Below are 13,453 nucleotides of genomic sequence, written 5' to 3'. Positions count from 1 at the left end.
AAAACTTTTTCCGTAAGGAGCTCTTTTATCATTTCTAATAATAATCTCAATGTTTCTTAAATATGAGGTTTGACACCCTGAGCTTGCCGCACCGGGGGACACCAACCCTAGTGACGCCACTAAAAGTTGATAGAAGCTTTCTAAAAATTGTTATCAAGCTAATTAACAAACGTAAACTAAGTGAAAATATGATTTAAAAAATCGATGCAATTTTTCGTTTACACACAAAAATGGTTAATTTAAAATATTTATGGTATCTCCAGCTATATATTTAAAATGTGCTCGGTGTAGGTATTGACTTCAGTTGTTTGTCTTTATCTGCTTCAATAGGAGATGTTTCAACCAAAGCATCCTTACCCGAAATATTTTATTCAAATTAAGTTATCACTCAAGTTTCTTCAATTGTGCAGACATTCAACTAATGTCAATACTTTTTTTTAAATGCTTTTAGAAATCAATGGATGTAATCCAATACGCTTGGCAGAGCTCACATATAATTTATTGGGGAAGAGGGAAGCATGTTATTACCTGGTCTCAGGTAGGAATCTGACTTATTACATATTCATTCATGAACCAATCAAAACCTTTGTCAAAATACAATTCGGTCAGTGGGACTATACATACAACAATATTGTATAGTGAAATCAATTTTATTATAAAAGTTAAATGTTACTTAAATTAGAGTCAGAGTAGCTCGCGTCAAACGCTTTTGTGATTGCTATTTAGATTTGATGTTCTCTGTGTAATGTGGGAAGACGACTGGGCCGCCAAGTGGTTTGTGTAACACCAACCCATTTCAAATGTGACACATTGATTCACTCACGCAGCATAGATCTAATTATCTTTGAAATAAAAGCCTTGCTTTCTACTAACTACTTGCTGATGTGGCACACACACAAATAAACTCGGGGACAATCTAACACGTGAGTGTGTCTACCAACAAAACGTCTGCTGCATTCTTTGATTGTCTGTGTGTGTGTGTGTCTCTCTCTCTTCCTCTTTGCTCTTTCTCTCTCTCTTCCTCTTTGCTAGAGCAGACTTGATTCCAATGGAGAGACAAGCTCCCACTTCCCAACGTTCACTAAGTGTCCTCTAGATTGAACAGATGGCTAGAGACACTGCACATTGAGAGCTAGATTGAACAGATGGCAAGAGACACTGCACATTGAGAGCTAGATTGAACAGATGGCTAGAGACACTGCACATTGAGAGCTAGATTGAACAGATGGCTAGAGACACTGCAAATTGAGAGCTAGATTGAACAGATGGCTAGAGACACTGCACATTGAGAGCTAGATTGAACAGATGGCAAGAGACACTGCACATTGAGAGCTAGATTAAGAGACGCCATCGCTTTGGTTTCAAGGAACACACTTCAGAAGTTTAAGTTCTAAATTTATGCAAGATTGTATCCAGGGGCGGATTAATTGAAGGTGTGGCATTAGAGTCTCATTAGAAACTCGGTCCAAAATTATATTTAGATAAGGTAATCACACTACATGGGTTTGAAGGGAAATTTTTAGTTCATTCTCTGATTCTGTTGTATCCAGCTTTCGTGTGTAAATTCCAAGAGGCTGTAATGCTACTTCTGCTGTCAAAACTCCGTACTTAGTTCCAAAATGTAATGCTACTTCTGTCAGAACTTTCTCTACCCAGCTTTGCATTTCTTTTTAGTATGAAACTCAATGGACGATTTGTTTTAACCCTAAAGTTGAGTTGCTCCCAATTCAAATGAGATTGCTATGGGTCATTGGTTTAAGTGTGTAACTCTTGTAAAATTGAATGCTTTACATCAGGGGTGGGCAACATTTTTGTATGGAGGGCTGCATACAATTTTTTTGTATGGGGCCGTGTCACTGATGTGTTTTCTGACACCATAAATGTCACTGGGTTAGTTTATAGATGTAGGCGTGGTGACATTGGGTTCATGTTATTAGATGTTGCTTTGGATTCTTGTGCCTGTGTTCTGAGTCCTATAAATGATGATGAACATAGAGATCACAGACAAACACCTATCAGCAGCCAAGACTAAATAATATATATATGTAGGCAATCCAGCCATCTGGCTCAATGAATGAATAAACAATAACTTCCGGAACTATTTGTGAAATTCAACATCCAATACATTTCATAGTGATACTCAATAACACTTTACACAATGCAATAGAATTGTCCAAAAGTAACTCCTTTACTGACTCTAACTGACTGCTATCAAGTGACTCTATCAAGTGACTGTCTCCAACTAACTCAAGGTTAAAAGAGTTCACCTTGTTAAACCTTGAGTTTTGAATAACATTCACAACATTAAATGGGGTATCTACTCTATGGCACCAACTTTGAGGTGGTGACAGGCTGCATATTTTTTATGTGTGTGTGTGCGCGCGCATGTGAATGTATATGAATGTTCAGTTTCCAGATCTTCAATTAGTTCTTTGCACTGCATTGTGGTTAAGGCTTAGCCCTGTGATCACTGAGACTATTGGATCAATAACATGTTTGCTATTCAATGCAACTTTGCACAAACATTGCTGATGCATGACACTTAGGAGAGGACAGAATATTGCTTTTAATGGTTTTCCCAGTCAAAGAACAGGCACCAACACTTGTTTCACTTGCCTTCTTGTTCCATGCCTACCCAACTCTTCACTTGCCTTCTTGTTCCATGCCAACCCAACTCTTCACTTGCCTTCTTGTTCCATGCCAACCCAACTCTCTCGAAAGAGTTCTTTATAGCAATTAATGAATCTCGGCCTGAAGTTGCATCTTTGAGTGATTAAACACTGAGTAACTCTTTCGTGAGCTGAAACCTACTCCCCAGATGAATATCAGTAATTTTTGTGTGTCCTGTACCTCAGTACTTTCCTCCAATGCCAGCGAGTACCACAGAAAAGCGTTGTTGTATTGTGAAGTTAGTGCATCAAATTATCGGTTATCATATTATCATATCAGCACGCCTAACTACACTTCGTCTTGGCAGAGTAATGCTATCAGATTTTGTTTGTTCTGGAAAGAGTATTGGCTGCCTCTAAAAAGCATTCTTGAATAAATTCAACATCTGACAAGAGCTTTTTCCGTTTGACAATCTTGTGGCACAGCACCAACTAACTTTGTTTGCAGCTTCTTGTAATGGTGATTGTTTGGTCAAAACTGTTTACTGTTTCGTCAATTTATTAACTACTGGCTTTTAAAAAATTTCTACATTTGTGAGGTTTCTTCAGAAATCAGGAGTCTTCGTTTTGTAGTGTCTGAAATTCTACTCTTAAAAACGCGATCGGTTCAAAGCACAGCAAGCACATTGCTTGAAATTCTACTCTTAAAAACCGCGATCGGTTCAAAGCACAGCAAGCTCATTGCTTTTTTCCCCGCCTCAGAAGATGTTTTCATTTCTATACTTATAATATCAGCAACATTGCCATTGGGCTTCATTCCTGTACTTAGAATATGAGCAACATTGTAGCTATCTTTACAACCGAGACATTTTCCTGTCTCTTTTTTGGTAAATGTTCCCATCAATCCTCCAATTTCTAGGCTTAGTTTAACAATCTTTTATTCGTGGCTCAAATAAAAAATGCTGTCATATTTGTTTCATAATGTTGTTTATATGTTTTTGTTTTTTAAAATAGTCACACTCTCTTTATAAAACAAATATGTTGGCTTATTATCATGTTCCACAAAAAAAAGTAAAGAACCGTTCACTTTTCCTGGTTGAAAACGTACATTCTACTCTCAGATACCTATTTCATAAATGCAAAAATGTTAAATGTCATGGTACCAATCAATTAGGAGAAAAATTTAGGGCTTTAAGCTCCTAACGTAAGTAAAGATAAATTTGTACATTTTCTTTTGTAGAAAGGTGTGATTTTCTACACTTTATGCTGACTTTTTGACGTCCGGATAGACTCACGGCCGTACTTTGGGCATCACTGTTCTAAGCATTATCTGGGCAATTTATAAGCATTAAATAATTAGATCTATTTATATTTTGTAACATTGATGGACTGTCTGATTATTAATTATCATAACGATTAAGCACATTGACAGTTGTTTGTTTTTTTGCACTAAACAATTTTATTTCACAAAGTAGTTAGGCATTTTTTGTACACGAGAAGACATTTGGTTGGGTTGCCTACCCCTGGAAGATGGATATTTATTTGTTCATTGCTTCATTTACTTTAAGTCTTGGGGAGTGAGGACAGGAAGATGGATATTTATTTGTTCATTGCTTCATTTACTATAAGTCTTGGGGAGTGAGGACAGAAAGATGGATATTTATTTGTTCATTGCTTCATTTACTATAAGTCTTGGGGAGTGAGGACAGGAAGATGGATATTTATTTGTTCATTGCTTCATTTACTATAAGTCTTGGGGAGTGAGGACAGAAAGATGGATATTTATTTGTTCATTACTTCATTTACTATAAGTCTTGGGGATTGAGGACAGAAAGATGGATATTTATTTGTTCATTGCAAGTCTCTATTGGTTGAAGACATGATTCTTGTGGGTTCAATTTAATGGATGAATACAACAGATTGTAGACAAAGGGCTGAAGGCACAGAAGTTTGTTTTATTATCACAACCATCTGGGATTCCTATTAGTGGATCTATTGACCAGCTCAGATGGCTAGAAACTTATTTATGATCTCAATAGAGATAGTGAAAAGGGATCATCCCCTCTGTTTAAACACGACCAGAAGGAATTATCCATTTACAACTTCCATAGAGATGTCTGTAAGGAATATTCATTTATAACTTAAGATAGGGAAAGTGATTCAACACATATATATACTTCATTATTGATGTCTAAAAGACATTTATCTCTTCAACAGTTGCTATGTTGGAAAGTTTGTTTGGGGGGGGGGGGGAATTGGATTTATTTTCTGTGGAGATGTCGAGGTAATAAATACAACAGCTTATACTGTGAGAGCATTGAGAATTGTTTTCCTATAGCTTCTTATGTACTCAGATGAAGAGGTAGGAACTAGAAGTGATTTTTTGTTCTGCCTTCTCTTTATAGCACTGTATAGTTCATCTCAATATAGGACTATTTAATGGACTCGCTAGGTCACAATTTATTGCTACATATGTGATAAAAGATTAAGATGTTTTGTAGGGAGAAAAATCAACCTTAAGATTTATTGTAAAAGTTAGTGGTTAGTGTTGAGGTAATTAAATTTATTGTCAAGAAATTGATTTCATGGGGAAACAATAGTGGACTACTGTACTACATGCTTTTTTTTAATTTACTTTCACATTCTGTCAGTCACAAGAACTGTTTTAGTTCTCCTCAAGTTTAACAATCAGTGATTGACTGACTGAAGTGGCCTCAAGTTTGACAATCAGTTATTGACTGACTGAAGTGGCCTCAAGTTTGACAATCAGTTATTGACTGACTGAAGTGTCCTCAAGTTTAACTATCAGTGATTGACTGACTGAAGTGGCCTCAAGTTTGACAATCATTGATTAACTGACTGAAGTGGTCTCAAGTTTTACAATCAGTGATTGACTGACTAAAGTGGCCTCAAGTTTTACAATCAGGGATTGACTGACTGAAGTGGCCTCAAGTTTGACAATCAGTGATTGACTGACTGAAGTGGCCTCAAGTTTGACAAGACTTAACTGTGATTGACTGGGCACTGATTTTCAAATTGAAGTGACATGAAGTTTGACAAGACTGGACGCTGATCTACACCTTGATGTGTAATCATTGTGAATTTAACAGAATCACAATCCTTGCAAGTTTGAATAAAACATTTTATAAATTATCTTCCAGGAAGCAACATGCTAACAAAGTGTTATTTTTTGTGTTTGTCTGACAGATGGTCCCTTAGCTACTTATAGTGAAGCCTCTAACCTGGAAGATATAGCTGCTGAGAATGCGGGTCTTCAGCGAGGTGGAAGATTTAAACCTCCTGACTGCACTGCCAGACACAGGGTGGCCATTATCATTCCATACAGAAACAGACCAGAGCACCTCAAGATATTATTAAAAAATTTACATCCCATTCTAGGCAGGCAGCAGTTGGATTATGGGATCTATGTTATTGATCAGGTACAATTTGTTATTAGACTTCACTATAGTGTACCATTTGTTATGTGCCTCTCAGGTCTCCCACTGAACACTTGACAGCTTCTAAAACACACTTCTAACAGATCTGTCAAGAGTAAATTAGGATTAAAACTTATTTTATGACAGATTTTAATTGCATTCCAATTAACTCACAGCTAGTAGTGTATCTACTGTTTTGCAGTACTGACATGATTTTGATACTCTTTGATCATCAGGAGGGATTTCATTAGTGTTCATATGCAGCCTTTGATTTATTCAGCCTCATGAGTTATGACACATATATTCACCTAATTCCAATGAAAGATGTCAACACATGAGCTGGGAAAAAAATGTTTTTATAATTAACTGAGCTTGGTAGAACTAAATAAAAATTTCTTTGACTTTGAGCTTAACTGGATGTGCGGTTTGCGCGATGGACTGACATTCAGACTTATTGCTGGCCCCGAGTTCAAACCCTGCCTCCTCCTATCACCCGTCGTCCTGCGGGAGGTTTGGATTAGGAGTAAATTATCTTCAACTCTGAAAGAACATCTGAAACATGTCAAACATTTTACAAACTGGGATTTAAAACAGCAAAAAAAAAATAATCAAAAAAATCATCCTCTTCACATAACTAGGCTAATGTTCACAACATGGTTGACATACTTGTTATGAATGAACATACAAATCAGAAATAAGGCCTAGAGTTTCTTTTATCTGAGGAAGAAGACTTATTTTTTCAGTTTGGAATAAAACATTTTGTATTAATTTCCCAAATTTCCATTTTCACTTCTATCTTTAAGATTCAATTCGGAAGGCTTGAACTGAATGTTAAGCTCCCTTGAATTATGCAAATGTGAGGTTAAGATGTAGCTTTATAGATCTGGCCCAAATAAACCTTTCTGGGTCATTGATGAAGAAACTTATTAACATGTCTACTCCACTCCTTCCTTCTATTGGCTCCAAAAGCCATCTGGAAAATAATTTGATACGAGTATTGTTGTTACCAGTTGTTAACTTGTAGCACCAAACTGCTGGTAGACACCTAAACCATTGTAGGTGTAGTGTATCTTAACTCATAAAACTTTAAATAACTTCCTTTTGTGAACAAAGTAAATACCACTTTATTTATAATATACACAAAATCAATTTAATATGAAATCAAATAAATGTACTAGACTTTAGTAATAATATTCATTAACAAAATCTCACTGCAATAAAGCAACCTTTCAGTTTCACATACTGGAGTTGTCTCTCCTAACTAAAACCAAGTGACAAAAATGCCACCTATATTGCATCACTCACAAACAATTGCTACCCTCTTCTTACTGTCACCATATAAACACACACACACACTTCATATCAAGTATGAAAAATAATAATACAACTTTGCACCCAACACTTTAGCCTTATTCAGTTGTTAATCATTCAGGATGAATATATCATATTGTGACTATTATATAAAGGATGAAAGAATTAATTACTCATGAACATGATTTTAATTTGGATGCCATGTTGGGCTCTTTATTAACTGTTTCATTATTTCTATTAAACAAAGTAATATTTAAAAAAAATATTGTGAAAAAAACTTAAAGAAATGATCAATGCAAGACTAAGAAGAACACACTAATTGACTTTTTCTTGGTACGAATGTTTTAATTAAACAAGATAAGAAAGGAACTTTGTATTACAAACTCCTAGGCGTGAATACGCTGTTATTATCTGGAAAACTACCAGGGTGATGAGTAGGGTGACTCTTTTGCTACAAAATTATAAATTCTACATATTTATGTTTGTATGTAAATTAATTTGGAGTAGTTTATAAATCTACATCACATTTTGCATGTCATGATGCATTGAATATTTTTTTTTTTGGTTTGATGAAGGCATTGCCAGGGAAGTTCAACAGGGCCATGTTAATGAACATAGGCTATGCAGAGGCTATGAAGCGCTATGACTACCAGTGTGCCATTTTTCATGATGTGGATCTTATTCCAGAAAATGATAGAAACATTTACTCCTGCCCTGAGCAGCCTCGGCATTTATCAGCAGCTATTGACAAATTTAACTACAGGTTAGATTTATTTTTAGTTTTCTTCATCTTTTTATTTGACTGCTGTTTCCAGTAAAAATTTGAGAAGGCCCTTGCCAGATGTAAAGATTAAGGTTAGTCAGAATTGTCTATCTAGCTGTAGCTTGTCTCACACCTTTGGGAAGGGGAACTAATGCAAGAACTATGCTGTTAGGTATAATTTACTTTGAGGTGGTGAACAAAAAAGGCATTAAAAAGAAATAGAAATAAAAATAATCATGTTTGCTGAGTTATGTTATGAAAAAATTCAACTTTTTTTTTTTGTCATAAATGTTTAAAGTTCCGATTTCCTTATTATTTTAAAATCTAACTTCTTTTCTTTTTTTCTGCTTCCTGTTTTTACCATTGAATCAGACCATCAGTTATTAAATTATATATGAAGATAGGCCTTCTCTTGACTGCATGCATTGACCATAAATATTTGCTTCCAGTGTACCTCCTTCTGAGAGGTCACTTCTTATTCACAGGAACAGTTTGGAGTTTTGTTTTGAGAGGTCACAGGAACAGTTTGGAGTTTTGTTTTGAGAGGTCACAGGAACAGTTTGGAGTTTTGTTTAGAGTTAATCTGCTGCCAGTGCTTTTAAAGCCTGCAATGTCCATAGCATTCAATCATCTATTGACTTGTGCTTGTCTTTTTATTTAAGGCTTTTACTATTTCTGTTAAGAAAAAAGTTTGGAAAAACTGTTCATTAGAAAAATTTTGAGTGGAATTGTCAATAACACAGGAATTATCAACAAGTGCCAATTGGCCAATGGCATCTAGTCCAGAGCTGGTGGGAATCCTTTGGTATTATGGGAAATCTTAACTAGACAGATCAGGTTTTAACATTGTGAATATGCAAAGGTGCATGATTTTTTCAAGCAATTGGTTTTTACTATTTTTTCATGATTTTGTATTGGTATCAAATCTAAACTTACAAAAACAAGAACACGTTATGATTGAAATCATTTTGTTAATCTGAAAGTATCCATTTAAAGACATAAGCATTTTTTTTTCTTCATGCCTCTTTTTTCAAAGGGAACAGTTTTGTTGTTAACATTTAAAGCCATTGTTATAAGTTGGTCCTGTTGTGTCTACAGGTTACCTTATGATGGGATCTATGGAGGTGTCAGTGCAATCAACAAAGAACATTTTGAAAAGATCAATGGCTTCTCTAACATGTTTTTTGGCTGGGGAGGTGAGGATGATGACATGGCTAGCAGGTAATTTACCTCCCCACCCCCCCACCCCTTTTTTTTTTATTGCTATGCCTTTAGGGAGCTTGTGAATTATTTGTCTAGTATTTGTGTAATTTGTCTAGTATTTGTGCAATTTCATTAGTATTTGTGTAATTTGTCTAGTATTTGTGCAATTTCATTAGTATTTGTGTAATTTGTCTAGTATTTGTGTAATTGGTCTAGTATTTGTGCAATTTCAGTAATATTTGTCTAATTTGTCTAGTATTTGTGCAATTTCATTAGTATTTGTGTAATTTTTCTAGTATTTGTGTAATTGGTCTAGTATTTGTGCAATTTCAGTAATATTTGTCTAATTTGTCTAGTATTTGTGTAATTTGTTTAGTATTTGTGTAATGTCTAGTATTTGTGTAATTTGGGTGGTATTTGTGTAATGTCTAGTATTTGTGTAATTGGTCTAGTATTTGTGCAATTTCAGTAATATTTGTCTAATTTGTCTAGTATTTGTGCAATTTCATTAGTATTTGTGTAATTTTTCTAGTATTTGTGTAATTGGTCTAGTATTTGTGCAATTTCAGTAATATTTGTCTAATTTGTCTAGTATTTGTGTAATGTCTAGTATTTGTGTAATTTGGGTGGTATTTGTGTAATGTCTAGTATTTGTGTAATTTGGGTGGTATTTGTGTAATTTGGATAGTATTTATTTAATTTGTCTAGTATTTGTGTAATTTGTATAATATTTGGGTAGTTTTTGTGAAATTTGGGTAACATTTGTTTAATTAGGGTAGTAATTGAGTGCTAGGCTGCAATGATAATCATCTTGGGTGTGAGTGATTTGAGATAGGAATTGACTTACTAAGTGCACCTCACTAGAGGAAGCTATGTCCATGTCCAGCCAGGGCCACCATTGCAGACCTCTGTTCAGTGCATTCACTTTTATCAATGACTGCATTGTACAGATATTCCAACAGGGGATTTTAACTCTTTCTCTCCATAATTATTTTCCACATTTTGACAGAATTCTTTATTTCACTCAGTAGTATTTCAATACCCATTTATGATTAAGCTTCAATAATTTTTTTGTTTGTTATCAGAAAATGTTTTATTTGGTATAGATTTAAAGAGGAATGCATACTCTTTTTATATAAGACAAAGTAAAGTTTATACAAGGTTACAAAAGACAGTTTGTGTGGAAACACAAACCACACAAACTCAAAATCGGCCCCCGAAGTGGTCCACCCAGGCAGGCTTCAATATTTTCAGAAAGAACATCCAAATGAAATTATATCAAAGACAAATGAGAGATAAGAATGGAGAAAGAAGGTTAACAGATCTTGTGTAGTGCTCCAACGGTCCCGCAGATCAAAGGATGGGTGAAAGTGAATGTAAAGTTAGATGTGAACCTGGCCTAACTAGTTCCCCTTTGAGACCTTGTGGTCTATAGGGCAGATGATGTAAAGTTCATCTGTTTTTTAGGCCTACGGTTAACAAGGGTGTCATGTAGCCAGCACAACGACCAACCGCCTTTACTTTTCCCCAACTAATGTCAGGTACCCATTAGAGCTGAGTGGACTCAGAGGCGCCCAGAGATTCCAAAGTTGAAAATCCCAGTCTTCACCAGAATTCGAACCCGGGACCTCCGGTTCGGAAGTCAAGCGCTTTACCGCTCAGCCACCGCGCCTCCCCTGGCCTAACTGATGTGTTATAATTGATCTAATTGTTTTGAAAAGGCTCAATCTCTTATTCGAATCCTTAAAAAAAAAAAAAAATAAATAAATAAATTCCGCAATAAAAAAAAATTAGGAAAATGAAGTTTATAAGATTACTATTTGTTTTAAATTTGGTCTAACTTATAATGCATACTAATTAGCTTTTTCTCTTTAAAAAACTGCTTGCATAACTTATTTTAAAACTTAGATTTTTCGCTTTCAGAAAAAAAAAAGTAGCAGTTGCACCAGAACTTTGAATGGTCTAAAATATTGTGATGTCGGATTTTCAATATCTTTTCTAGTTTACGAGATCTAAACGGGACGGACGGACAGACATTTCGCACAAAACTAATAGCGTCTTTTCCCCTTTCGGGGGCCGCTAAAAATTCAAACTATAATTTAATTTAACAAGTTCAAATCAATGATGGTATCGTCAATTGGGATAAAAAGAGTTAAGAGCCATCCACTTTTCAACTTGGTGGTTAGATATTTTGAAGTTGATTACTGCATCTCCTCCAGCCTTCACTAAGTAGTTTTAATGTGATCATTAGTTTGCGCAGGCCTGTACCACTCATTAGACTAAATATTATTCACACTGGCTCAGAAGTCTGAGACTTGTATGACAGATAGATCTAGTCTTAGCTTTTATTTAGGAGTTTCCAGCTCCCAGACTGACTGCTGACCAAGGCTATAGAGTCCATTCTGCCCAAATGTCCCTGGAAATTTCTTTGTTTTATCTCTCTATCATTTTTTTTAATTCTTAGAGATTGAGACCAAGATTAAATTTACTAAGCTTACACTAAATTATGTTTATGAGTGAAATACAATTTTTTTTTTAAGCTTATATTAAACTCTGTCTGGCACAAATCTTGTACACATTATTTCTCCCACTTCTCTTTCTTAGATCAAGTTAAAACTTTTCACAATTATTCTTTGTTGATGACAACACTTGAATCAATAAAAAAATTAACCAGTTAATTTGTGGTAGTTAATTTATTTTGTTACATAGAGAAATGGGAAATAAATTGTGCAATATTGAGATATATTGCAGTAATTGTGCTGTTCTTACCCTTATGTAAGCCTTTGTTTTCTTAAAAGTTTTTTTTTATATTTTGCTTTTTTAAAAAGTGTTTTCTATTACTGTCACAAAAACATGACAATAATGGAAACACAACTCCTATTTGCTGAAATTTAAAAAACAATGTATCAGAGCTATGTATTTCAACACAAAAATCAAGACAAAAGTCAGACATAATAATGGGCATCTCTCTGAGACTAAAAGTATAAAGGCTGAAAGAAATTGAAGGAATCTCTAACATTGTGTAGGTTTCTGCCATTGACTTTAAGGAGCTCTACATTGAAGACTGTACTTCACAAAGAAAGGATACAAGTAAAGGAAAGGTTAAATACTTTGCTCTGCTTTGGAGTTGAATAAGTTCAGAGTTGTATGACCTTTGTTCATACACTATTCTAGGGACATTGTTCTCTTTCCTCTATGGACTTTTAGTCTGTTTCCCTATGTCTTTCAGCTTGTACTACTCTAAGACAGATTTATACATTTCTAACAAGTTAGTGGGTCTTTTCAGGATACGACATGCTGGGCTGTCCATCACCAGGTATCCCATGGAGATCGCCAGATATCGTATGATAAAACACAGCAAGGATTCTGGCAATGAGCAAAACCCACAGAGGTAAGACAAAGTCATTTTAAATTGTAGGGATTAGAAATTGATTTTTCCCTTTGTTTTGACAGCATCTACACATTACACCACAGGAATACATTTCTTGATTGATTTTTGGTCAATAGTCTCATAACAATCTGAGAGATCCAAATTGAAAAAGTAAAGTTATTATTTCAACATGAACAATTGTGAAACATGCTACCATATTCCCAAACACATGAATGTAGAAATGTTTTAACTAAAAGAAATAAAAAAGAAACAGTCTTCACCATTGTTGCATCATCTTTTGAGACAGAAGGAGACATAGATAGGAAAAAGATGCATAGTTAATGAGTTTTAATGGGGGGGGGGGGGGGGGTGGCTGAGGGGTATACATCACTTGGCTGCCTATTTAGTGGGCTTGAGTTCAAATCCTGACTCAAGCTTCTCCTACAGCCTCAAAAGAGATTGGACCAGAGCTCACTGAGCATGCTTATAGCAGGAAAGTTGTGCTAGACAAAAGTAATTTTTAAACAACAAAGTTTTCATGTTTGAAGTACTCACTGTGTGACAAGATAGCAGCTCTAAGGTACCAAAAGCTTTAAACTCCATTTATTTTTCATTAGTTGCATTACTACCACTTCTGAAGCTATCTATATATTTAGTATTAGTGTCGTCTTGTTGTATTGTTAGAGAGAAATAGATGCAATTTAAAGTAGGGTTTTTGTTTGTCCAGTATGTGTTGACCCTAAATATAGAATTGTTGGTG

The 13,453-nt window shown here is 35.0% G+C and overlaps 1 protein-coding gene across 4 annotated transcripts in view; it reads left to right on the top strand.

Annotated features, from left to right (window-relative positions):
- The window catches only part of LOC106060405 (beta-1,4-N-acetylgalactosaminyltransferase bre-4-like), a 45,571-nt gene that overhangs the window by 23,839 nt on the left and 8,279 nt on the right, over positions 1-13,453 (top strand). For all 4 annotated transcript variants that reach the window (XM_056034071.1, XM_056034070.1, XM_013218273.2 and 1 more), the window contains 4 exons: positions 5,817-6,049; positions 7,933-8,120; positions 9,219-9,341; positions 12,610-12,714. In XM_056034071.1, the coding sequence (XP_055890046.1) occupies positions 5,817-6,049; positions 7,933-8,120; positions 9,219-9,341; positions 12,610-12,714 (649 nt within the window). The remainder of the gene's footprint in view (positions 1-5,816; positions 6,050-7,932; positions 8,121-9,218; positions 9,342-12,609; positions 12,715-13,453) is intronic.

The sequence above is a fragment of the Biomphalaria glabrata genome, chromosome 6 (assembly GCF_947242115.1).
Source record: "Biomphalaria glabrata chromosome 6, xgBioGlab47.1, whole genome shotgun sequence".
In the NCBI taxonomy this organism is placed as follows: Eukaryota; Metazoa; Mollusca; class Gastropoda; family Planorbidae; genus Biomphalaria; species Biomphalaria glabrata.
Note: the sequence above shows the minus strand (reverse complement) of the source record. Positions and strands in the feature narration are given on the sequence as shown.